Source organism: Chiloscyllium punctatum, chromosome 5 (assembly GCF_047496795.1).
Source record: "Chiloscyllium punctatum isolate Juve2018m chromosome 5, sChiPun1.3, whole genome shotgun sequence".
Lineage (NCBI taxonomy): Eukaryota > Metazoa > Chordata > Chondrichthyes > Orectolobiformes > Hemiscylliidae > Chiloscyllium > Chiloscyllium punctatum.
In genome coordinates, this window is record NC_092743.1 from 15,486,324 (window position 1) to 15,513,075 (window position 26,752).

The 26,752-nt window shown below is 43.2% G+C and overlaps 1 protein-coding gene across 3 annotated transcripts in view; it reads left to right on the forward strand.

Annotated features, from left to right (window-relative positions):
- LOC140476902 (protein spire homolog 1-like) overlaps window positions 1-26,752 on the forward strand; it is a 202,643-nt gene that overhangs the window by 76,524 nt on the left and 99,367 nt on the right. For all 3 annotated transcript variants that reach the window (XM_072569816.1, XM_072569814.1, XM_072569815.1), the window contains exon 3: window positions 23,039-23,269. In XM_072569816.1, coding sequence (XP_072425917.1) covers window positions 23,039-23,269 — 231 coding nt within the window. The remainder of the gene's footprint in view (window positions 1-23,038; window positions 23,270-26,752) is intronic.

Here is a 26,752-nt window from a genome sequence, read left to right on the forward strand (position 1 = left end):
GTGGGGCCATAAAAACTTGGATAGCCCAGTTGGACTGAATGGCCTCTTGCTGTGCTGTATTTTCTATCTAGGTCAGTAGCAGGTGAGTTATGTATGAGGCAGGGTGAGGCTATTGTGAAATGGGGAAATCCAGGGGAAGGGCTAACCTGAATGTTTTATACCATTTAACTGTGAGACTTTAATCAGTTTTCCCAGCCACAGGCAACTGGGTTGACGTTTTGGAGGCCTTTTGAGTAAGAAGCTTGTTGATTGTTAGAGTTAGAGAGGGATCGTTGCCAGCAGAGTAGGGTGGAGCCACATTGCAGAGGTTAGATGGTTCTGAATGTTGTGGGGATGTGGCTCAGGGAGGGGCAGGGACAATGATGGTTCATGGGTTTGAGTTGTAACGAGAGGATTTAATCGTGTTCTGGGGTAGATTCAGAGTGATGTTCAATGGTGGTCAGCTAAGGAGGGAGCCAAGTAGTGGTCTAGGTGGTCAGGCAGGGGTTCAGACAAATCAAGGGGATCAGAGATTATTACAGTAGCTTGTTGAACCTGGAGAAAACATTCCTGCTTATGCATTGCTGAAAAAAGTACATATTTTATTGAAGCTTTTGTCCTGCACTTGTCAAGACAATTTGCAAGATTACCAGAGTGAAATTGTTTATGCCTGTCTTTATCAAGAGGACACTCCCAGATATGGAAAATGGTGCAGGTTTTCCAGTATCTCGCCCTCGATATTGATTGATAGGGAAGGTGTTATGGTTTGGAGGCTGACTGAAAGAGGACCCTAGTGTTCTGGGGGTTTAGTGAAAGGTCCATTTTTCCCTATTATTTGGAGCAGGACAATGACCTGGAGCTCGATTTCAGAGTGAGCATCATTGACATACTGGAGCTCAGTGACGGAGGTTGTGTAGTTTTGGTTTTGGATTGAAATGACGTAGCCGGAATTGTTTCTTGTCTGTCCTGTAAATTATCCATTAGTCTGTGGGTAATATGCTGGAGGGGAAGTGCAATATTACATTGGGGAAAATAGGAAAGAGGATTGGTATGATTACGCAACCTTGTTTGGCTCAAATCCTCACAGAGAGGGTCTGTGGTGGTTCCAATGGTGCCAATCTCTGTTTGCCTGTCACAGTGGAATAAATGCACGAGATTTCCTTGGCTGCGGCCTGCAATTGACACCTGTTAATTTTGCCACTTATGGTAGGGAAACGGAAAGGACAAAATTACAACGGTTACATCTGGCAGGCCTTTTGCTTTCCCTGTGCACTTTCCCAGTCCTCCCAGCATCTTCCCAGCTCCCTGTAAATTATAAGGGCCTGTGAGTCTGCCAAATGCTACACTCTCTTTGGAGATTACTCCATTAATCCTGGGTCCCCACTGTTAACAGTTCCATTTGTTCTGAACTCTGACCAGGATTGCTACACTCTGCTCTCTGTTTGGAAGGGTGTGAGGAAATCTTTTAAACAGCAGCACTAGCATTCTCCACTCTTAAACAACCTTGAGTGAATAGTAGCGCAGTAATGAGAGGGGAAGAACTGTGAGCCACTTTGGGATTAAAGCAGTGGAGATATTTGTCGGTAATCCCAACTGATAACTGATTTTATTCCACGTGTTTCACCCTTTTAGCCATTTTGTTTAGATTAGATTCCCTGCAGTGCGGAAACATGCCCTTTGGCCCAACAAGTCCACACCGACCCGCTGAAGAGCAACCCACCCAGACCCATTCTCCTACATTTACTAATGCACCTAGCACTATAGACAATTTAGCACGGCCAATTCACCTGACCTGCACATCTTTGGACTGTGGGAGGAAACCGGAGCACCCGGAGGAAACCCACGCAGACACGGGGAGAATGTGCAAACTCCACACAGACAGTTGCCTGAGGTGGAAGTTGAACCTGGGTCCCTGATGCTGTGGGGCAGCAATGCTAGCCACTGAGCCACCGTGCTGCCATGTTCTTTTAATAATGTCTACCTACGAGCTGACATCTGCATTGAATTCATGTCTTTCTAAGGGTTTGTTGTATTGAATATCTCTGTCCATCAATAAATACAGTAGACACTGGAGGTCTGTTCCTATTAATAGAAGGCTCAGTCTGTGAGCAGTTGAGTTGATGTCATGAGGAATGATTTCTTTTTCACTCCTACATCAGTAAATCCAGTAATTAGTTCTCAACTCAAATATACAATCACCTTAAGCTTAATTTTGATGTGTATTCTAAGGGTGTTGGCTTTTCTGGAGAAGATGGCATATGGTTTCCAAGTTTCCCATTTGGTAGAAGCGAGTGGCTAACTAGCCACTTGAGACACTTAACTGTTCTCTGCTGATATTCACCTAGAATCAGATAAGGCCAGACTGAATACTGACCTAGACCTGAAGATACATAAAGGGGGTGCTTCCTCTCAGGTGTGATTTGGCGGTTTGTCTTTAAAGAGAGCCTCCCCACCCTGAAATAAAAGCTGAAACACTCGGGCAACATCTGTGATGAACCCAATTAATGTTTCAGGATGATGACTTTTCATCAAAGTCGGAAGATATCGGTGGGCCTGATAGAGGCCTATAAGATAATGAGGGGCATTGGCAGGTGAATGGAAAGCAGCTATTCCCTTTAGTTGAAGGGTCAGCAACGAGGCGGCATACTTTAAACGTGAACAGCAGAAAGTTTAGAGGGGACTTAAGAAAAAACCTTTTCACCAGGGGGTGGTAGAGATCTGGAATGTACTGCCTGAGATGATATTTGAGAAGGGGAACCTCTGATTTTAAAAACTACTTGGATGAGCACTTGAAATGTCATAACATTTAAGGCTATGGGCTTAGTGTGGGAAGTGGGACTAGTTTATATGAATGTAGTGTATAATATGCTAGTTGTATATTTTTAATAGGATGACTTAATGGATGGAAGGGACTCTTCTGTACTGCATGATTCTATTATTCTTTTAGAGGTAGCCAGTCTTAAAACATTTTTTTCCATCATATGACTTCAATAATTTTCAGTTATATGTCCCACAAACTCTTGTGTTTTATCTCACATATTCCCCCTCTCTTCAAACATCAGCACCAAAATCTTCAGTAACTTTTCTTGACCTTTCTGAAAACATCGCCTAAGGGTGTGATTTTATATGTGCTGTTTGTTGTTGGTGTTGGGGAGGTGAAGGTTAGGCAATTGTTTGGCAGGATTTGACTGGTTGCATTTTGAGTAGAATTCCAAGCATTGGGATAGACTGTGTCTCAGTGCTTCGAGCTGTGGTTGCTGAACACAAGCTGGCATTGTTACCACTGGGAAATGCTGGAGACTCATGCTGTTATTTTGGTTTAAAACCCACATGATTTGCCTTCGAGAGAAGAAACAACTTGTTCTGTTGCCCAGGCCTGACTGAGGCAATGGGAGAACAACCTCATGTTTGAGTGGGCTTGCATTCAAGTTGTCAGATGACTGAGTTCAATAACTGGTTTCGGGTTTTGAGTTCGATAAATTGGAAAAAGTGAACACAGAACACATCAAGATCTAGACTGTGTGCACTCGTGTATGATAGGTGATAGCAGCATAACTTTTAAAATTCCTTTTGACTATAAATGGAAAGAGCTATAAAGCAGACTGCCAACTCACTACCACCCAGTGTTCAATACTGAACACAGTGCAGATCAGTCTGTAATCTGTGTGTGGTTATTTCCGACAAGGATGGGGAAATGGTATTGACTTTATTTATTGCTGAAATATTCTACTTAACACATTATGCAGTACATAGATTGATAATGTAGTCTGAGGGAGGTGCAAGTAACCATTGAGGGAGTTAATTCTACTCTGTTTTGGCGACTTATCTGATGCCAGTGACCTATATTTCCCTCGTGTCAGTAATGAGACATTGGGTGGAATCTTGTATGAGTCTGAGTGACCCAGGCTTCTGGTGAAGTGTGTGGCAGAGTCGGGCGACAAAACAGCAAGGTCTATCTCACCAATGAGATCTCCTCACTCCAACTTATATGCTTTTCATAAGTAGCGTGGCACAATTTTTACTAGGCAGCAGCAAGATGCTTATTGACAGACATTATTGATTGTCAAATACCTTGCTAATGCCACAACCCTGTCCCTATCATAACTTGCCTTATTAATGTTCAGACTCCCATTTTACCAAACTCACCAAACAAGCTTGGGAAAATTCAACAACGAACCCAGAGTGGGTACATGGCAAATTCAGCTCACCATTTACTCCAAATGACCTCTATGTTGGGTAACAATATCTCGGGGTTGGAGCCTTAGACACTGGCCACGCGTACCCATCATGCTATATTAGTAGCTATCATCTGCCAACTCCTTATGGCCGTCTTGGCGCTTCTACAATGCACTGCCATTGTTCACAGGAAGCACAGATTTGCATTGCAGGGCACACAAGCAACTTGAGTTGGAAGGCAGCGGTAGAGACACTTTGTGCACAGGTTTCACCTAGACTGGACTAGGCCCCATCTCAGGGCTGGTTGTTTGCTCCCATAGTTTCTGCTAATTTAATGCTTACTTGCCATTTTTCTGCACTGCCAGTTTGCACTTTAGCACTTCAGCTAAATCTACAGTTAACTCTGTTCTCTGCTACAGTTTTAAGGGGCTATTTAGCATGCAGACAGGCCACTGTATTGATCTGTCTTGGGGGTTGGTGGACATTCTGGTAAATGATACACTGAGAGGACAATCTAACCTGCAGCATATGCAGTATAAACACTGCAAAATTCCTTCAACTAAATGATCATATTAGACAGTGGTGAAAGATACTCCTCAGTTGAGTCAGTGTGAGGTGTCATCTTGTCTGCCAGGGTGTCCTGGTAGAATCAGTCAGGGGCATAGTCCAGGTTCAACATCAAGGTCATTCTTCCAGTTGTGTGACTTATGGTCGGGGGATCTGTCCTGGTGCAGTCTGGGAAGGGTTCAGCATTTGGTGCTGCAGGGAGAGAGAGGTTGAGACAATCAGCCACCATCAGTCAGGGAGCTCCAAGCACAGCTTTTAGGGGCTGGTCACTCATCCCAACAAGCTGTTGGTCAAAATCAATCAGAGGTCTGGGCCACATCCAGTCCAGGAAACGATCCATTGTTCTTTCACAGTATTGATGGTGACCAACACCATGACCTCCACAGGGGAAGTGTAAAGGATTAGTGTAAAGTGTAAATGTGGACAGCAGCAAAGTATAATGCCTGGGTTCAGGAGGTAGTGAGAACTGTTGTGGTTGAGGTTCATTGTAGTGGGTCTTCACGTCAAGGGCATAGGTCAAATTGGCTTGTCAGGATAATGCAAAGTGGTGTCAGGGGACATGGAGGCTCTGGGAAGATACTTAGCAGGTGAATAAAAAACAGTTGTTCCCCTTAACTGAAGGATCAAAAGCAAGGGAGCATAAAGTGAAATGCAGGAGGTTTGGAGGGAATTTGAGGAAAACTTATTTTTCAGTCAGAGGGTGGTGGGAATCTGCAATACACTGCTTGAGACGGTGTTAAGGTGGGAAACCTCACTACCTTGTAAAAGTACTTGGATCAGCAGTTGCCTTGTTCCTTCTTCCAAAGTGCATCACCTCACTCTTACCAGGATTACATTCCATCTGCCACAGATCTGGCCATCTGACCAATCTTTTTATATCCACTTGTAACTTAACACCTTCCTCCTCACTGCCAATCACTCGGCAGATCTTTGTTCCAGATACAAACTTCCATCTCTTCCCTCCCAAATTCTCATCTTCATCATTTATGAATGTCACAAACAATAAAGGACCAAATACTAATCACTGACCACTGACCTCCAGACACACAAACAGCTTTCCAGCGCCACCCTCTGTCCCTTATCAATAAGCCAATTTTAGGTTCAATTTGCCAAGTTACCCTGGATCCTCTTGACTTTGCTGTCTTTATCAGTTTCCCATATGGGATCTTGTCACAGGTCTTGCTGAAATCCACATAAACTACATCAACTGCCCTACCCTAATTCAAACACTTGGTCACTTGCTCAAAAATTCCACAAGTTGAAGTGACATTGTAGTCACCAAAGCTGCAATGTGCAGCTACATTGGATTAACAATTATTGCATCACACATGTCACATGCATTTACACTGAGGAAGAGTAAGTTTGGTCACAAGTGATTTGCTGCACTCCAAGTTCAAGTTCTCATCTATCACATAACTGTGTATTGTGTGGAATGCAGTGTCAGGTTCAGAGCTTGATGTGGGTTCGGAGTTGTGTGGGTGTCGGAGCACGTTCTTCACTCATGTGGATATAGGGACCTCACTCAACCAGGCTACAGCACATGCTGAGATACAATGTGAATGTCCTCTGCAAGCCATCTTTACCATGCGTCATTGTTTGGGTGAAGAGTGTACAGCCCTCACCTGCTGATGGTTGCACCAGAGATGAGTGTTCTGAGATATACAAACCTATTTTGCACATTGTCTGCCCGATTTAGGATCTATCCAAGGAGACGGATAGGCTCTCTTGCTGGTGACTTGTTGGTCACTGTGGGAGTCTACCTAGGAAGGTGAGGACAGACACAGAAGGACCAGAACCTCCGACAAACCCAGGAGCAGCCACAGACCCCCATGATGGATAAGGGCCTAGTGAGAGTCTAGTGAGAGGTTGCAGCCACTGAACTTCTCGGTGTGGGGATCCACAGGAGGAGGACCAGAGTATTTCATCCTGACTCCATTTCCTGTGGATGGGTGAGGTGCAGTCCTGAGACAGGCTCCCTCTGTCCTGGGACACTGTGAGGGAACTGTATTGGATGTTAGATTGGGACCTGAGGGCTGCAGGAGTGGGAGAGCATCTTCCCGAGACAACTGTGGAGTTTGCATGTTCTCCCCTGTCCGTGTACATTTCCTCCCACAGTCAAAGATGTGCAGGTTAGGTGGATAGGCCATGCTATATTGTCCCATAGTGTCCTGGGATTTGCATGCTAGGTAGGTTAGCTATGGGAAATGTGGGGCTATGGGGATGGGGTGGGAGTTAGGGTTGGATGGGATATCCATCGGAGGGTCAGTGCAGACTCAATGGGCCCAACTGACCTCATATTGCAGAGATTCTATGATTCTATGAACAGTGGCCAGAGTGGGAGAGTGTGTGAGGGAGTGTGAGCCAGGCCAGCTATGTTCCATAGCCAGTATGGCTGCTGTGCCATGCTGTTGCCAGAGAGGGGCAATGGCAACACTTTTCCAGCTTCACAGCCACCTTTCCAAGAGGGTACGGCACAGGGGAAGCTGGTGTTTTGGCAGAAATTTGCTGAGTGGTGAGTTGTTTCAGGAAGATGGAGTAGACATCAGACATAAGAGACACCGTGGGGGTGGGTAGGTGATTAATGAAGCAAGATATGGCAAGACAAGTCACTAGATTTCATCCACCCCCCCCCCCCTCTCCACCCCCCCACACAAAAACATCCAGCACAATTCAGAGTGAACGAAGAAAAATTATTTGTAATCCTGAGCATGTTGTTCTTATCTGGGAAAATATCCAATTTGCAAGTGCAAACTGACATTTCCCGATTCACTGACTCTCAATAGCCACTCCCCCCTCGAGGCTGGGCAGTGTTCAGTTCTGCCCACAGATTAAAATGACTTCCACCACACATGCATTAGTTAAAAGATTGTCCTCCCCATCCCCCAGCCCCCTCCCCCATACCGCCACCACTAACTAATCCTGTCACGGTTACTATTACTAGCTGCTGCTGGAGCTAACTCAGTCACAGTCATTGCTGCATAAACCAGCCTCTGATCAGAACCATTTTCCTGAATTCCTGGCTTTCTAAAAGCAGGAACAAGGTGGGCATGGGGTGAATGTCTCGGAGTGTTGTGTGGAGAAAAAAATAGAACTGAAACAATTTACATTTTGTAAACTATTTTGAAGGACTACTAGAAAAAGCAAAGGACTGCAAGAAATCACTTATCGGCACATGTTGAGGTCTTAGTTTACTGTAAAGAAATGCCTTAAAATGTATTTCTTGCTGCTCATTCACCAAGCCTCCTTAGACAGCACCTGCCAAACCTGTGATGTCTACAATCCAGAAGGACAAGAGCAGCAGATACAAGAGAACACCATTACTTTCAAATTCCCCTCCAAGCTGCTTGCCATTCTGACTTGTGACCGTGTCATTGGGTCAAAATTCTGGACCTCACTTGCTCCCTCCCTAACAGTGGGTGGATCTACGCCACATCGCTACAGAGATTTGGGAAGGCAGTTCACCATTACCTTCCCCTAGGCATGGACAAAAAAACACTGACCCAACCAGTGATGTCTGCATTGCGTGTAAAAGCGTAGAAGACATGTTCACACCTAGTAGTCAGTTTTTTCATTGAAACCAGGTTGAGGGAAATTTACTGATATGTAATTATGATGATTCATTGGCATGGCACCATGCAGAGGTAAAGAATGTTGCTTGTTTGAAGAGAACAGCTGGAATTTCAAGTCCAACAACCTAAAAAGACTCCTCTTCAGAAAATGACAAGGCCAATATCTTTTAGGTATTTTCCGCTCCCTTTACAGCATGGCTGTCATTCCAATGCGGTGATTATATCAACTTGTACATCAAGATTTCTTTCATTAAGAAGCTAGTTATGAGAACGTCAATGAGGTTCCAACCTGCAGAAAGAAAGTTCTGGCAAATTGAAGATGTTTTGAGATAGTAGTAAGCAATGCTTGTAACAACTCAGGAGCAAGAAGAGAAAGGAGGGAGTCACTTAGATTTGTCAGACTCCTGGGGCTCTTAAAAATTATTTCGTGTGGGGGTGAAATATTTGTTGCTCATTCCTAATTTCCTTTGAACTCAGTGGCATAACCAGTTCATTTCAGAGGGTAGCTAAGAGTCAACCGCTTGATAATCTGAAATCACATGTAGAGCAGATGAGCTAAGGACAACCAATTGCCTTTAGAAATAAGATGAGTTTTTATGGCAGTCATTTAGAGTCCTCACCATTGCTGAGACTGACTTTATAAGAGCATCGGAAATAGGAACTGGAGTAGGCCATTCAGCCCCTTGAACCTGCTCTGCCATTCTAAAGGATTATGGCTGAACCAATACTTCTCATGTCCACTCTCCTGCCCTTTCCTTATAACCCTTGATTTCTCCTACTGATCAAAACTCTGTCTATCTGCTTGTCTATCTCAACCTTAAATATACACAAGAATTTTGCTCCCACAGATCTCTGTGGCAAGGATATCCAAAGAACTCAATCCTCTGGGAGGAGAAAGTCCTCCTCAATCTCAATCTTAAATTTAAACCCCTTTATTCTGAGACTATGCCCTGCGGTCCCTTGAGGGGGAAACATCCTCTCAGCATTTACCCCATCAAGTTCCTTAAGAATCCTATATGTTTGAATATTATCACCTCTCATTCTTTAAATTCTAATGAGTAGAGTCCCAACCTGATTAAACTTTGCTCATAAGACAATCCTTCCATACTGGGAATCATCCTAGTGAACCTTCTTATAAATTACTTACAGTGTGGAAACAGGCCCTTCAGCCCAACAAGTCCACACCGACCCTCTGAAGAGAAACCCACCCAGACCCATTCCCCTACACCTAACACTATCAGCAATTTAGCATGGCCAAATCACCTAACCTGCACATCTTTAGACTGTGGGAGGAAACCAGAGCACCTGGAGGAAACCCACGCAGACAATGTGCAAACTCCATACAGACAGTTGCCCGAGGCGGGATTTGAACCCGGGTCTCTAGCGCTGTGAGGCAGCAGTGCTAACCACTGTGCCACCATGCCACCCGGTGAACTACCTCCAATGAAATAATATATTTCCTTAAATAAAGGGACTAAAATTGTACTCAGTACTTCAGATGTGCTCTCCTCAGCACAGTTGTACAGTTGCAGTAAGACGTCCCTCCTCTTACACTCCAACCCCTTTGAAATAAGAGGTAACATTCTGTTCACCTTCCTGATTACCTGCCACACCTCTGTGCAACCTTTCTGTATTTCTTGCACAAGTCTCCACAAGTCCCTTTCTGCAGCTTGCTGCAAATATATTTCAGATTTGTTTTTGTAATGTAATTGAATTTAAATTATACCTGTCAACTGTGGTGAGATTTGGACCTGTGTCCTCAGAGCATTTACAAAAACAGAAATTGTTGGAGAAACTCAACTGGTCTGGCAGCATGTATGGAGAGAAAGCAGAGTTAGTGTTTTGAAGCTAATGACCCTTCTTCAGTTTATTTCAGACTTCTAGCTTTCGCAGTTCTTTGTTTCACCCCCAGAGGATTAGCTTTGGTGCCCTCCCAGGGTGAGCCCGTGGTTTTAAGGCAAGGTACTGGCATGGATACAGGATTCGGTGACTGGCAGAAGGCAGAGAATGAAGATAAAGGGAACATTTCAGGATGGAAGCTGGTGACTAGTGGAGTTCCACAGGGGTCAATATTGGGACCACAGTTATTCATATACATCAGTGATCTGGATGTAGGAACTGAAGGCTTATTGCTAAATTTGCAGATGACGTAAAGATAGGTAGAGGGGCAGGTACTGTTGAGGAAGCAGGGCAGTTGCAGAAGGACTTGGACAGACTAGGAGAATGGGCAAAGAAGTGGCAGACGGAATGCAACATGGGAAACTGTGAGGTCATCCATTTTGATAGGAAGAATAGAGGCATAGATTATTTTCTAGATAGGGAAAGGCTTCAGAAATCTGAAGCACAAAGGGGCTTAGGAGTTCTAGTTTAGGATTCTCTTCAGGCAACGTGCAGGTCAGCTGGCAGTCAGGAAGGCAAATGCAATGTTAGTATTCATTTCAAGAGGGCTGGGAAACAAAATCAGAGATATACAGCTGAGGCTATACAAGGCTCTGGTCAGATCACATTTGGTATATCGTGAGCAGCTTTGTACCCATCTCTAAGCAAAGGCATGATGGTATTGGAGGGTGTTTAGAGGAGGCTTACAAGAATGTTTCTGGGGATGAAGGGCTTATTATATGAGGAATGGTTGAGGACTTTGGATCTGTTCTTGATGGAATTTAGAAGGATGAGCAGTGATCTAATTGAAACTTACAGAATACTGAGTGTCCTGGACTTGGAGAAGGTGTTTTAACTAGTAGGAGAGACTGGCTTCCGAGGGTACAGCCTCAGAGTGAAGGGACAACCCTTTAGAACTGAGGCTGAGAAGGAAGTTCTTCAGCAAGAAGATGATGAAACTATGGAACTCGTTGCCACAGAAGGCTGTGAAGGCCAAGTCATTGAGTGTATTTAAGACAGAGAGAGACAGGTTCCTGATTAGTAAGGAGGTCAAAGGTTACAGGAGAAGGCAGGAATTTGGGATTGAGAAGCATATTACCCATGGTTGAATGGCAGAGCAGGTTTAATGGGCCAAATGGCCTAATTCTGCTCCTATATCTTATAGTCTTCCCTAATTACCCTGTAATCATCTCTAGGATTTAATCACTGCTGTGGGAATCATTGGGTTGTTAGACAAGATAGATATTCTTAACACATTTATTAGCTTTAAAAGGAGAATATATAAAAAAGTAATCAAGCATTATCCATTCTCCCTGCCAGATGTGGATCAGTAGTAGCACACTCCAATCCAAGCAGTGTTGGGGCAATGCTGCACTGTTGGAGGTGCAATCATTCAGATTTGATTTTAAACTAAGGTTGTATCTGCCAGTCAGTGTAAAAGAACTGTGGTAACTATGATGAGAAAGAGCAGTGCAGTTATTGTCAATGTTAAAAACAGATTATCTGGTCATTATAACTTTATGGTCAGTAGAAGTTTGTAATGTTGATATTAGCTAATGCTTCTCAGTACTCACTCAGCTTACAAAGCAATCAATCTGAGATGTCCATTGGATGTGAAAAGCACTTTATATTTACAAGTCTTTGATTGGGGCAATTTAGCACCTGTTTGGTCTGGTTGGGCAAGTTGGGTAACCAATGGCAGGAGCATGTGTGTGGGATATTAAGAGATGGGAGATTGTATAACGGCTAGTTGCCCAAGATCCTGTAGTTTCATATTCTTAAGTAAAAGTTAACATGGGAGGCCAAGGGAAGGTATGCTATGACCTTTGTAAGGAAGGAGGTGAATGGGTTCTTGTTATTATTGAGTTTTCTTATCCAAAATAAACACAAAAGAGCCATTAAACTAATCACTGCAGAGTGGAGACACATTGATCCAGTTCTGACTGATTACCTTACTGGAATCTGAATCGACATGTACTTTCATGAGTGAAAAATGATGTAAAGATCTGAACACACTGTGATTTGGTACAGAGAATGTTCTCCTTAATGACTTGATCTAAAAGGTCTGTTTATAGAATGAACAGCATATTGCATCACTGTGGTTAACTAAGGTATCTTTCATTTTGGTCAATAAAATGTGGAGCTGGGAAAAGCATAGCAGGTCAAGCAGCATCAGAAGAGTAGGAGAGTCGACGTTTCGGACAGGGCCCTTTGTCAGAATGGTCAACTCTCCTATTCTTCTGATGCTGCTTGACCTGCTATGCTTTCTCCAGCTCCACATTTTATCAACTCTGACTTTCCAGCATCTTCAGTCCTCACTATCGTGTTCGAAAGAACAATTGTGTCACAGTACATCACCAGTGGGCAGTAGTATAAGCCAATTATATTTCATTGGTGAGGATGGCCCAAGACTAAATAAGACAAAGCTATGTTGGTGAATGAGTGTTCTTCAAGATTAGCTGCCACCTTCCTATTTTTAATGCCCACTTCTTGAGTCTTGGCCAGCTTTACCCTCACCTAAAATTAGAGGGTAATCTTTTGATCTTTGTTCTCAGTTTGGTTCCTCTGTGTAAGCTTACAGGAAAGGAGAGCTGACAAGAAAATCCTGTCTTCTAGTCAATGTAAAAACTTAATTTCAATGGGATCTGGGCTCAGATAGCATAAATCAGAGATTCAAACCTCTGCCCTAAATGCAGACTCATCCAATATGTGGCTCACTGCCACAAAGTAGCTGTATTTACCTTCACGCTGCCATTGTTAAGTGTCTTATATAAAGGAGCTTGTGTAATCTTGAGTCATAGTAGACTCAAAGGTCGTTTTGGGCTTTAAATGAAAAGAGACAGAGGGATTTAGAGATGGAATTCTAGAGCTTGCAGCCTAGAAGACTATGATAACTAAGGACCATGTGGAAAAATTTGAAAGATGTGAAATGCTTTGGATATTTTCTGAGACCCTCTGAAGGGACTCTGAAACTGAAAGGTTAACTCCATTTCTCTCTTCACAGATGATGCTAGACCTGTTGAGTTTCTCCAGCAATTTCCTCCTCTTAGTATTATAGTTATAGAGGCTAACATTGCACCTGACCAGCAGATTTAGGTGATTTAGGTACCTGGACCCATAACTGTCTTCAAAGCTCCACTGCTCCTAGCTTTTCAGCTCTTAGCAGATACATGGATGTGTCCTTTCTTGGTCCAAAATGGTTGATCTTGCACTTTCCTGCATTGAAATCCATCTACCACACTTTTGCTCACTTGTTTAATCTATTAATGTCTGTTTGTAATTTTATGCCCCCGTCTATACTATCTGCTAATTAATTAATCTATGCAATTGGTAAACTTGAATGATGACTTTCTGTTGAGCTATCTAAATGATTAATAAATGTATTTAGCACTTCAGACTCTGAAAGATATTTAGATCCTGTTTAAATTACTAAATTACTTTGAACATCTGCCACTGTTCGACTTTCATGTCTGGTTTTGGCCTGTTTGTTGCTGTCAGTCTGACTCCAACCATTACATTTGGCAGAAAGGTTGGTCTTACCAAAATAAAGAATCATAGTAATGATGTGATGTTGCTTCTTTTCAAACCTTTGATTGTAATATGGTTACTGTTAGATAAGTGCTGCCTTGGTGTGAAATTATTATTTAAATGTTACTTATTACAGCTTTACAAATTTTACTACAAAAATCTCCCACTGCTAGAAAAATATGTTATAACATGCAATATTTCACCAAGGCCAGCTTGCAGCTGTTGCTCAGTAAAGACCACCACACAAAAAGACTTAAATTCATATAGCACCGGGCGTAACCACAAACATTGAAAAAAACACTTTATGGCTAATTAAGTACTTCTGAAATGTAGTTTCTGTTGTAATTTGGCAAATGCAGTAGCCATTTTGCACACTATAATCTTCCACAAATAGCAATGGAATAATAACCAAATAATCCATTTTGGGTTGGGAGATAAGTATTGTCCAGGACATCTTCTTTGAAATGGTGCCATGGCCAGGAAATGTGGGACCTTGATCTAATGTCTGTGTGAAAGATGGGAACTTTAACTGTACCGCACTCCCTTATTATTGCACAGGAGTATCAATGTTGAGGTATTTGGACCAGGACTTGAATCTACAATGTTCTGACTCAGAGACAAAGGTGCTATCAACTGAGTCATGGCCAAGATATACTACCAGGTGTCGTACTCTCTAAGTTATGTTTGAGCCTTGAATTCACTTATTTCTTTAACTTGATTCATGAATATTATTCAGGCAGGAGACCTGAGTTAGCCTGACGTTGCCCTATTCACATTTACTATTGAACTTAACACATTTATTGCTTGTCACTCCTGATCTAGCTGCTGTAGTAATTTCAGGAATTCCTTCACTTGAAATATCTATCTCAATGATTGTGACCTGAGCTGCTTTTCTCTTATTGCATTTTATATAAATATTCCCCCCCACACATACACACACACACATACACACACACACTGTCATATGCACTAAAAGCCTTTCTACACCCTATAGTTTACACTAGGACCTTGACCCCAGCCTGGGCAGCTTGTCCCTTCCTGTCCCAGTATTGGTGGCCATGCCCTGTTAAATGGAGTCCCATTTTTCTACACCAATGCCTTATCCTGATCTGATTGGTGCTATACCAGTTGGCATGCTTCTCAGAAGTTAACCTGAGAGTGCCATCTTGATTCCTTACTTTTTAATTTAGTTCCTGGAGGTTTCTCAATAAAATGTAACCATTCTCCCCACTCCTGTCACTTGTCCTGGCCATAAATCCCTGTCCCTTTCTTGAATATTTTTTACCCAGCTGGGACTTTTAGTCCTGACTGCAAAGGGTGTTATGTCTGTTGTTATTGATTCCCTGCAACGTTCCTGTTACATTTACATTTTGAACCTCCGCCACTTTGGAGATATCTCCTCCCTTTGTAGCTGATCTTCCATATTCTTTCACCTTATTTTCATGGGTATTAAGTGCATTATTTATTGAATAGGACCTACGTTTACAGGATGTCTTCTGTCTATCTCCCCTCTGTTCTTATCCTGTTGACTGCCAGCTGCACTCTCCCCATCATTCATCTCTGATTTCCTCTGAATCCTGGAGAAAGCGATCCATAAATGCCCTGTTTCCTGATGGCTCAAACTCACAATCCAACTCAGGCACTCTGCGTGAATACACAGTTCAGAGAGAGTCTCACTGTCCAGGAGCTCCCACAAATTACAGTCCTGACACTGATCTTGTCCTGAAGAAGAGCTCATGCCCGAAACGTCGATTCTCCTGCCCCTTGGATGCTGCCTGACCTGCTGCGCTTTTCCAGCAACACATTTTCAGCTCTGATCTTGTACTGCCATGTCTACCTGCACTTTATTCTTTTTTAATGGAAGGTGGGCAATGCTGTTGCCTATTGCTAATTGCTCTTGAATAAACACACTAGACTATTTCAGAGATCAGTTAAGAAACAATTGCATTTCTCTGGTTTTGGGAACACATATAGACCGGATCAGGTAAAAGGACATTAATAAACCAGATAGATTTTTAATGACAATCGGTGACAGTGTCATGGTCGCTGCTATAATTCCAGGTGATGATTATTGAATTTACGTTCCACCAACTGCCGTGGTGATGTTTGAACCCACATCCCCAGAACAATGAGCCTATGGATGACTCGTTCAGTGACTGTGACACAATGCCAACATCTCCCATTTGTTACTGGCAATTTAATTCTAACTATTTTACAGAATTATTTTCTTTATTTATACATGGAGAGTTCTTGACACTGATCCAGCTCCCTCAGAGCCAGCTCTCAGAGTGAACAGGATGTCTGACACTGCAATTCTTTTTTTCTTTTTTTTTAAATTTCTTTTTCTCTCTTCACCCCCACCCCCCACCTCACACTACTGCCTAACTGCGGTAGTGCTTATTTTTTCCCCAGCACCTATGGTGTGTGTGTGCAGGTGTGAGACACAGTGAGAGACACAAGGTGCACGAATCTTTATTCAATTTCCACCACCAGGAAGGTAGGAAAACACCCGAATGGCCAGTGACAAGCACTGCCCTTCACAAAAGAACAATGCTGTGTGATCAAACAGTGAAGGGGAGGGCAGGGATTAAATCAAAATAGAATTGGAGGGGGAAATAATGCACTCCACTCCCTGTGGTGCCCACCTCTCCCTGAACAACTCCAGGGTGTTGGTGGACACTGCGTGCTCCTTCTCCAAGGACACCCGGGCTCTAACGTAACCGTGGAAGAGGGGCAGGCAGTCGGCTCTAACGACCCCCTCCATGGCCCGCTGCCTGGACCTGTTTATGGCCAATTTGGCCAGGCCCAGGAGCAGACCCACGAGGAGGTCTTCAGACCTGCCCTCCCCCCTCCATACCGGGTGCCCAAAGATCAGGAGCGTGGGACTGAAGTGCAACCAAAAGCAGAGGAGGAGGTTTTTAAGAAAATCAAAAAGGGAGTGCAAATGCCCACACCCAATATACATGTGGTCCACAAACTCCACAGCACCACAGATCAAGCAGTTGGGCTGGGAGTCCGTGAAAGTGAGGAGCACATCGTTGGCGTAGGCCAAGAGGACCACCCCCGTGCCCACACCATGCAGAACCAACCCCGACAACCTCCTTCACAAGAGGCGCAGGAAAGGCTCCACGCACAGGGAATACAGCTGGCCGGACAGGGGGCAGCCTGGACGCACTCCTCTCCAGAAGTGAAGGGGTGCCGTCAGTGACCCGTTAACTTTAACCATACACTTTGTGGTGGCGTACAAAAGTCGGATCCGGGCGGTGAACTGCGTCCCGAACCCGAATGCCCGCAGAGTCCCGAGCTGGTACTCGTGATCGACCCTGTCAAACGCCTTCTCCTGGTCGAGAGACAGGAAGGCGCTCGGCAGACCAGCCCATCGACAGAAATGAATCAGGTCCCGGACCAGGTGGACGTTATCGTGTATTCCTCCGGCCCGGGACCGTGTAGGACTGGTCCGGGTGAATCATGTGGGCCAGCATGGAGGCCAGGCAAGAAGACAACACCCTGGCGAAGGTTTTGTAGTCTGTGCTGAGGAGGGAGACTGGACGCCAGTTCTTCAAAGAACAAAGGTCCCCCTTCTTTGGCAGCAGGACTATGACCGCCCTGCGCCAAGAAAGGGGCAGCTGTCCGGCATTTAGACACTCCCCCAGGACTTGTGCGTAGTCGGTCCCCAGAACGTCCCAGAACGCCCTGAAGAACTTCACAGTCAGCCCGTCCAGCCCCAGGGATTTGCCCCGCGAGAGCCGGTCGAGGGCGCCAGTCGGCTCCTCTAAGGTGACGGGAGCGTCGAGCCTTCCGGCGTCCTCCGGGCCGAGCTGCGGCAGGTCCTCCCACAGATCTCTGTCAGCATCCTCGCTGGACGGATCTGGAGAGAATAGAGCCGTGTAATAGCTCCGATACAGAATTATTAAAGACCTTGATTTGATGCAGTGGATGAATTTAGCTTAATTCTCAGCTTTTTGGAATTAATTTATCCCATTTTTAATTTACTTGCTGAAGTGGAATTTTACTAATTTTCTTGTTATTTTATCCTCTTAAATCAAATTATTTGCTTTGATTTTACATTCATATGTTATTTATCCATGGCTGCCCCAGGTTCAAATTGCCTCATCCTCCATCTGTTCCTAATTTTTAAATTCATTCATCAGATGTTAATGTCATTGGCAGCATTTATTGTCTGTTCCTAGTTGTCCTGGAGAAAGTGGTGGTCAGCTGCTTTATTATAGGGTCATAGAGATGTACAGCAAGGAAACAGATCCTTCAGCCCATGCCGACCAGATAGCCTAAATAAATCTAGTCCCATTTGCTGGCAGCTGGCCCGTATCTGTCTATACCCTTTTAAATGCTGTAATTGTACCAGCTTCCACCATTTCCTCTGGCAGCTCATTCCACACATGCACCATCCTCTGCATGAAAAAGTTGCTCCTTAGGTTCCTTTCAAATCTTCCTCCTCTCACCTTAAACCTATGCCCTCTAGTTTTGGACTCCCCCACCCTGGGGAAAATATCTTGGCTATTCACCCTATCAATGCCCTTCATGATTTTATAAACCTCTATAAGATCACCCCTCAGTTTCCAACATTCCAAGGAAAATAGCCCCAATCTATTCAGCTTCTCCCTGTAGCTCAAACCCTCCAAGCCTGGCTGAACCCCTAACAAATACTACTCCCATTTGCTGTAGTAGACCTGCAGTGCTGTTAGCCATATAAACACAGTGGCTACAAGAGCAGGTTGGAATCCTGTAGTGAGCAAATCATCTCCTGACTCCCCAAAACCTGTCCACCATCTACAAGGCAGAAGTCAGGAGTGTGATGGAATATTCCCCACTTGCCTGGATGAGTGCAGTTCTAACAACACTCAAGAAACTTCACACCATTCAGGACAAAGCAACCTGCTTTGTTTGGCACCAAATCAACAAATATTCACTCCCTCCACCATTGATTCTCAGGACCAACAGTGTATACCATCTATAGATGCAGAAAGGCTCCTTTGACAGTATCTTCCAAACTCAGAGCACTTCCATCTTGGATGAGCACTTGAAATATCATAACATTCAAGGCTATGGGCCAAATGCTAAAAGTGAGACTAGTGTAGATTTACAGTAGATTTTGGTCAGTGCAGACTCGATTGGCTGAAGGGCCTCTTACATACAATTTGATTCTATGATCTAGAAGGACAAGGGAAGCAGATTCATGGGAAGACCACCACCTGCATGTTCCTCTCCAAGCCACTCACTATTCTGACTTGGAAATACATTGTTGCTCCTTCAATGTCACTGGGTCAAAATCTTAAAACTCCCTCTCTCACGGCATACCGACAGCACATGGACTGCAGTGGTTCAAGAAGGCAGCTCACCACCAACTTCTCGAGCAATTAGGGATGAGCAACCAACAATGCCCACTTCCAAGGAGAGAATAAAATAGGTTTCTTTTCTGATCAGTGGTAACCCGAGGAGTAGATAGTGGAAGATTCAGTGATGATAACGTCATTAAGTTCCAAGGGGCACGGGTGAGACTGTCTCTTATTGGAGATGGATGTTGTCCGGCAATCGTGTGGCACCAATGTTACTTGCCACTTGGCAGTTCAAACCCGGATGTTGTCAGGTCTTGCTGGATTTGAACATGGATTGCTTCAGTATCTGAGGAGACGTGACTGATGCTGAGTCTTGTCCAAACATGCCCACTTCTTACCTTATGATGGAGGAAAGGTCATTGAAGAAGCAGCTCTCACTCTCTCTGAATTATCCCTCTCTGTGGTTAGTAAGTCACTTTGAGCTTGATTTGTCAATTCTCCTCATGTACAAGACTACTTGCTGAGGCTCCTCTTTGTACGTAATGCCAGAAGGACACAGCAGTGTAACCTGCTAGTGTGGAACCTCTCCATTTCGTGTGAACCTTGCTTGAAATATGTGACACCTTTCATTGTGTAATTGGTTAAAAAACAGCAAATTAGTGACATTAGTGATATTATTGGCAAAGCTACTTATGAATTTGAAACTTGTTGATTATAGTATCCAAGCACATTCAAATCAACCCGAATAATCCAAAATACACAATCACCCTAGCTTCATCACAAAGGCAATGGAACTGCTGAAGGTTTAATGCATCATTTAATGGTCTTCAAATGCCTTTCTGCTTCTTGTGTTTTCTATAAAATAGAATTGAGGAGAGGGCTTGTCTTACAACAGACAGTAAATTCATGATCACAGGGTACTGATTAAAATTGCATTTTGCTGTTCAAAATGCCAATAAAATGCTGCAAACGTTTTTATAACTCAATAAAATAATGTCTGACGTCACAATTTTAACAGCCTTTTGAGTCGAGTACAATTAAACCAAGTTGGATAAATTTAGTTAAAAAGCATTCCAACAATAGCAGCAGCACCACCCCCTGCAAGCTTCCCTCCAAGCCATACATCATCCTGAGTTGGATCTATATTGCCGTTCTTTCACTGCCACTGGGTCAAAGTCCTGTTTAACCTTAACAACTCTGGCAGTTCAAGAAAACAGCTCGCCACTACCTTCTCCAGGTCAATTAGAGATGGGCATTAAATGTCAGCAATGATCACTTCCAGATAATAATTAAATTGGTCACTGGGCCATATATATATACATGAAAATATTCTGCATTTGTCTACCCAGTTTATATTCCACTGGTGTGAGTTTTCTTGAACTGCCAGAATTGTTAAGGTTAAACAGGCTGTCTGACTGTAGGCTCTTCACCTCCACTAATCTTTGTTCTCACGAATCTTCACTCTGAGTGTAAGGTGGATGTTGTATGATGAATCATCATCACATTGTGTAAACTCTCTAGACTATTGGTCACCATGAGGTAAGTTTGTTGTCACCATCCCCCTCTTGTGTAATTTTGAATCAATCTGTTTGGACATGTCATACATATCTGTGGGGCAGGTGAGACCTGAACCTTTACCTTCATCGCCTTGAAACAGGGACACTTTCATAACACCATGACAGTCCTCTAAGTTCCTCCTTTTAGTTTAGGATCTTCGGGGCCTTCTTGTGTGGTAGATTTGGCAGTCTAAAAGGAAGAAGCTTTTTTCTAAAACAACATATAATTTATTTCTAGATAGCTGACAGGTACAAGATACATTGGTATGATAGACATAGTTTACAAAGACTGTGAGGACTTTGCGTCAAGGTTCTGCCTAGGTCCATATGACATTATCATATTATGCAGTGATTAATACTCTCCTTAGCGTTAACTCTTTCAGAGTTTAACATCTTTCTCTCCAGTCTCGAAGCTATATTGCAGCTAATTTTGAGTTTCTACCAAACCTATAAGATGCAAGAACACACTCCTCGTTGTTTGGAGACCAGGCTGTTTAGCACCTTTAACATAACTGCACTCTCCAGTCGATTGTTGATAACACTCGACATGGCAAAAGTGAGGACTGCAGATGCTAGAAATCAGAGTCTAGATTAGAGTAGTGCTGGAAAAGCACAGCAGATCAGGCAGCATCTGAGGAGCAGGAAAATCGACGTTTTAGGGAAAAGCTCTTCACTCAACATGCCCCCGTACATAATGTTGAAATTCAGAGGCAGATGTCCAGTACCTCCAAAGTGTGCTTATCTGAGGGCAGCCATCCAAGTAATATCTATTCACCCCGTTAGGATAAGCAGCTTGAATGACCTTCCCCAATGCTACCAGCACTGCCTGGATCATTGATCTCCTGTTTTTGCTTCTGGTCACATGTTAAACCGGGCTCCGCCTGCTCGCTCTCTCATGGACAAACATTATTTTGAAGAAATGTCAGAGAGTTATCACCAATATCCTGGCAAAAATGTATCTCTCAACAGCACCACTTGAAATCCAAATATCTGGTCATTGTTTTGTTGCTGTTTCTGGAATCATGCTGTGCATAAATTGCTTAATTACATCAATGACTACATGTTAAAAAGTGCTTCGTTGGTTGCCAATCACTCTTGGAGATGTCCATAAGTCCTTTATAAATGCCAGTCTTTTCATACTAGAAAGCACTTGTAATTTATACAGGAATAAATATTCACCACTCCCACTGCAATTCTTCTACACAACCTATTCAGCACAAACCATTCTCTGTGTAAAAAAGAAAAATGCCCCTCATTTTTAAAAAATCTCTGTTGTCTCAACTTAAAAATGTATCCCGTAGTCTTGAAATCCCCCACCCTAGGGAAAAGACAACTATCATTAACTGTATCTGTCAGAAGAGATCCCATCATCTGCTGAAGTGGAGCAGCACTGGAGTTCCATGTCAAAGGTGCTTAGGAGTAGATGTAGGCAGCTAGTGACTGGAGACCACAGACATAAACCTGTGCAAACAGTCTCTGGTGTCAGTGGAAATAGGGTGTAAAGGGAAGAATCTGGGCATGATCGGAGGTGGAGGGGACGGCGATCATTCTGTTTTCAGCTTGCGATTGTGAACAGTCAATAGAATTTGAACATAACTGCAGATGTTTGAGGGCTATCCAGCAAGAAGTTTGTAGTTGTCACCTTGAACCATTGTAGCCTGTCTGGTGTAGGTATACACACAGCTTTGTTTGGGAGAAAATGCCAGCATTTTGACTCAGTGCTATATTTCCAAGTCAGGAGGGTCTGTGGCTTGGAGGCGAGCTTGCATATGGTGGTGTTCCCATATATCTGCTGTCCTTCTCAATGGTAATCACCTTGGGTTTGGAGGGCATCATCAAGAGAGTGAATTGGTGCAGTGACTCTTGTAGGTAGTGCACACTACTGCATTAATGGTAGGGAGAGTGAACTAACATAAGGCTGGAAGACAGAAGTGATTAAATACTAGGCAGACAATATGACTTGCTTGTTTCATAAAGACTCCTCCAACCACTTTTTGAGACAGAGTCTGTGGCCAGAAAGTCTAAATTGGTCAAACTATGAAGTCATCTTTCAAAGACCAGATATGTATTCCCTTGAGTATAGAAGATAAAGGAGTGAGTTAATTCAGGTGTTTGAAATAATTGAATGAGTTGATAAGTTAGATGAAGGGAAAGCATTTCCTCTGATGGGGCTAGGAGGTGTGACGTACAAGTTAGAGCAATACCCAAAAGTACCACACACAGAATAGTGGAAATGTGGAACTGTCTGCTCATAAAGCAGGAGGCTGAGGGTCAGTTGAAAATATCAGAATTCGGTTGATAGATCTTTATTGCGCATGCACATTAAGGAACACAGAACCAAAGCAGGTAGATGAAGTTTATGTATGGTTCAGCCAACTGATTTGAATTTTGGAACAGTCTCGAAGGCATGAATGGCCTAACATTTGTTCTAGAGTTTTCAAACGTTTGCTTGTCATCTTAATAAAATTACTGTTTGGTGTCATCCATACAGGTGATTGAATCCGTGGGAATTCTTGTTTACAAAGCCCTGGACTGGGGCCTGAAGGACAATGAAGAACGGGAGCTCAGCCCTCCATTAGAACAGTTGATTGGTCAAATGACGAATATTCTGGATGAGGCACTGAAGACTGAAGGAAACTTGGATGAAGGATATGATGCTCAGGATGAAGAGGAAGAGCAAAAAGAGATTACCATCATAAGAAATTTTAAACATGTAATGATGGTGAGTCCTCGTTTTATTTTAAGTAATCATAGCCTGTATGATGTGGATCATTTTCTTGAATAACAACTCTCATTTATGGGATATTCAAATTTTTAAAACTCTAATCCTGTTTGCAATCTGGAAAAATCTATTGCTCACTATTTAAATAATTAAGATTCATGTTGACCCCATGACTGGTTAGAGTAAAAGAAACAAGTGAAATTTGTTCCAAAAATACTCTGAGAGAACGACATAGAATTTAGAATACAGAAACATCTGGCTCAGCTGATTGACACAACTGTTCATGTTCTGTATGAACTTCCTCCTACCATAGGTCAGCAAACTCTATCAATGTAACCCTCTCTTCATTTCACCGTCATGTTTTCCTGATTCCCACTGAATGCATCTGTGCTAGTTGTTCTTGGTGATAGCAAGTTCCACACTCTTACTGCACTCTGGGTAAAAGAGTTTATCATACATTCCTGCTTTTTGTTTCCGTCATTAGTTTGTATTTATAGCGTTTAGTTTTGGTACTTCCCCCAAGTTTCCAAGATTAAGAGAAAAGACATCTGGAAGAAAGATTATTAGCAAACTCAGCAAACATTGTTACTCCCTGGCATTAAAGAATAAAGTAATTTTGGTTTAGCTTGTATGGTCATTGGCAAATATACTTCTCAAAGGATTGGGAAATGGACAAGACAAAGGTTTTGCTGAGGGTCAGGTAGCCAATACAATTAAAGACCCTTCCTATCCCAGTTGTACCCGAAAAGAGTACAAACCTCTTCCGTTGGGCAGAAGATACAGAGGCTTGAACACACGCGCCAACAGATTCAAGAACAGCTTCTTCCCCGCTGGTATCAGACTGCTGAATGGACCTCTCCAATTTTAAATGTAAAGTTGATCTCACTTATTATGTACTTTCTCTACAGCCATAACATTATATTCTTCACTCTGTTCTATTGCCCTAATGCACTTTATACGGTATTATCATCCTGTGATGTATGTGAAATAAAATATTTCACTGTACCTAGGTACCTGTGACAATGGTAAACCAAATCAAATAAAAAAGCGTGGTCGGGGGAGAGAAGTATTTGAGCAGGTCGCTGTTGAAAATTAAACCTAATCCTCAATGAAACACTAAGGTATTCTGCCAATTAAAGTGCAAATACACGCTAGATCATCCTGATATGTTTCCCAGACTTCATCCTTTTTCTGTTCAATATATTTGATATTAGCAAGTAGGACTAGTGTAGTTTAGGAACATGGTCGGTGTAGACTAGTTGGAGGGAAGGGCCTGTTTCCACGCTGTATGACTCTATGACTCTATGACTCTAGCTACATCTCTAAATGGTGCAGTGTGTAGTATCCCAGCCTCTGAGTAATCAACGCTGACTTTGAATCCCACTCTAGGATGGTTAAGGAAGATGTGTTTATAACTTAGCTATTAACCTGCAAATCCTACCAGCACACACCAACAGGAGGCAGTAAGAATGGGGAAGGTTCCATATCAGTCTTGTGATGGAAATTATGCTAGTGTCTAATGTCACAATCCGTACTTCTAATATATATATATATATATATAAAAGCGAATGTTGCTACAGTAACTGGGGACCCCCTGAAAGAATTGTAATACACCAGCACCGCATCTGCACATTGTAACACAGTTGATTCTGATAAGCTAACTCCCAATAAACTAATAAAAACAAAATTCTGAAGAAGAGTCATATTGGACTTGAACATTGACTCTGTTTCTCTGTTCATAGGTGCTGCCAGATCTGCTGAGTTTTCTCCTGCATTCACTATGTCTGTTCCCAATGAACTAATACTTCACAGATTTCCTGATTGTTCAAAGTGTCATTCTGATCTGTGTGTATCAAACCATCTGTCTGTGTTTTAGTTTCTCAGCACACTGAATGCCGTCAATGGGTAGTGTTATATAAATGATAGCCTAGTGTATCGATGAGTTTTTATACTGATTCATATGCAGCATGGCTGATTTGATGAAGTGGGGATTGGTTCCAGCTGCAGCACAAGCAGACTGCATAAACTGCTGTTATTTCATTGACAGGTTAATTGCAAGAATCGTACAGCTGCAATTTTCAGAAGCTATTTTTGTCACACCCTTAGAGTTAAATTAGACGGTATTCTTTTCAAATGTATAGCAAAGCACGTTAATTAATAAACAGTGTGCAATAATTTTATTCAATCTCATGCATATTCGTGTAAGAGAAAGTGTTCTCCTTTTGTCCATCTGACGTCAGGAAGGTTTGGGGTGGTGAAGGTTGGGCAATTTGGGTGGAAAGACGAAATTAGCGAGAATCCAGTTCATGGGTTGATTGGGAAGAAAGAGAAGAAACACCTTATATTTATATAGCACCCTTCACAACCTCAGCGACCACCCCAGCTCACTTTATTGCGAGCGGAGTTGAAGTGGAATCATTGCCAAAGTGTAGGAACCAGGTGAATTAATATGGAAGCATCATGGTCCCACAAATGGTGATGGGATAATTAACCAAATAATCGGATTTATTTTGATGGCGTTATTTGTGGAATAAATACGTGACAGGCAAAATCAATTGCTTTTCTTCAAAATAGTGCAATGTGATCTTTCTGTCCATCTGAGAGAGGGCCTCAGTTTAATATCTCCTCTGAAAGGTGGTGCTTTTAACAGTAATCCCTCCTTACTGCCCTAAAGGGTGTGCCTGGGATAAATGCAGGAGGGTCTGAAGTGGAATAGTCAGGATGAAATTCCTGAAGGTGTTTGAAAATGTGACCGATCAGTTGGACAAAGGGATTGCAGTTGTCCTAGATGTTGACGTTAAGGATGGAAATGAAATAACAGGAATGGGTTGGCTGATGAAACGGAAACAAAGGGATTAAATGGATACTGACAGCTTCGTCCACCCCATCCTGAGCTATCACAAGATTCCCAACTCCATTTTACGCCCCTCACTGTCTGTAGTAAGGCTTCCATCCCTGTAAAGAAAGAGACTGTTCATCCCCACCCAAGAACTGATGCCCAATGACTAAAAGCTGCTCAGTCCCAGCAGTACTACCAAGGGGACTGGCTATTTCTGGAACTGTAGCTCTCCTTGACCATCTACTGTGGAGGAGATACTGGTGTGAAGACAATTCAACTTGGTCTTGCTGGGACCAATCGGGCAGGTCTTGGCAAGATGTCAGGGAAACACAGTGATGTCAGGGCAGGGAGATTCTTTACCTGGGGATGGCTCTTTCAGCTTGTGGGGTGGGGGAGGGGGGTGAGTAATCAGTCCTCCATGTGTCCTAGAATGCCCAATCAGGATGGCCTCCCTGAGCCTGGGGGCAGGGGGTACACCGAGTGACCTTCCACTTGACAAAGTGCCCACTCACTTAATTGCCTGAATTGGTAAGAGATGGCAGGATCTGAGGGAGGGAGAAGAGGCTGACACCTGTATTTATTGGGGTGACTGAATAAAGGAGGGTTTTTGATGTTAATTATTCAGAGGATGTGGTCAGCACTTG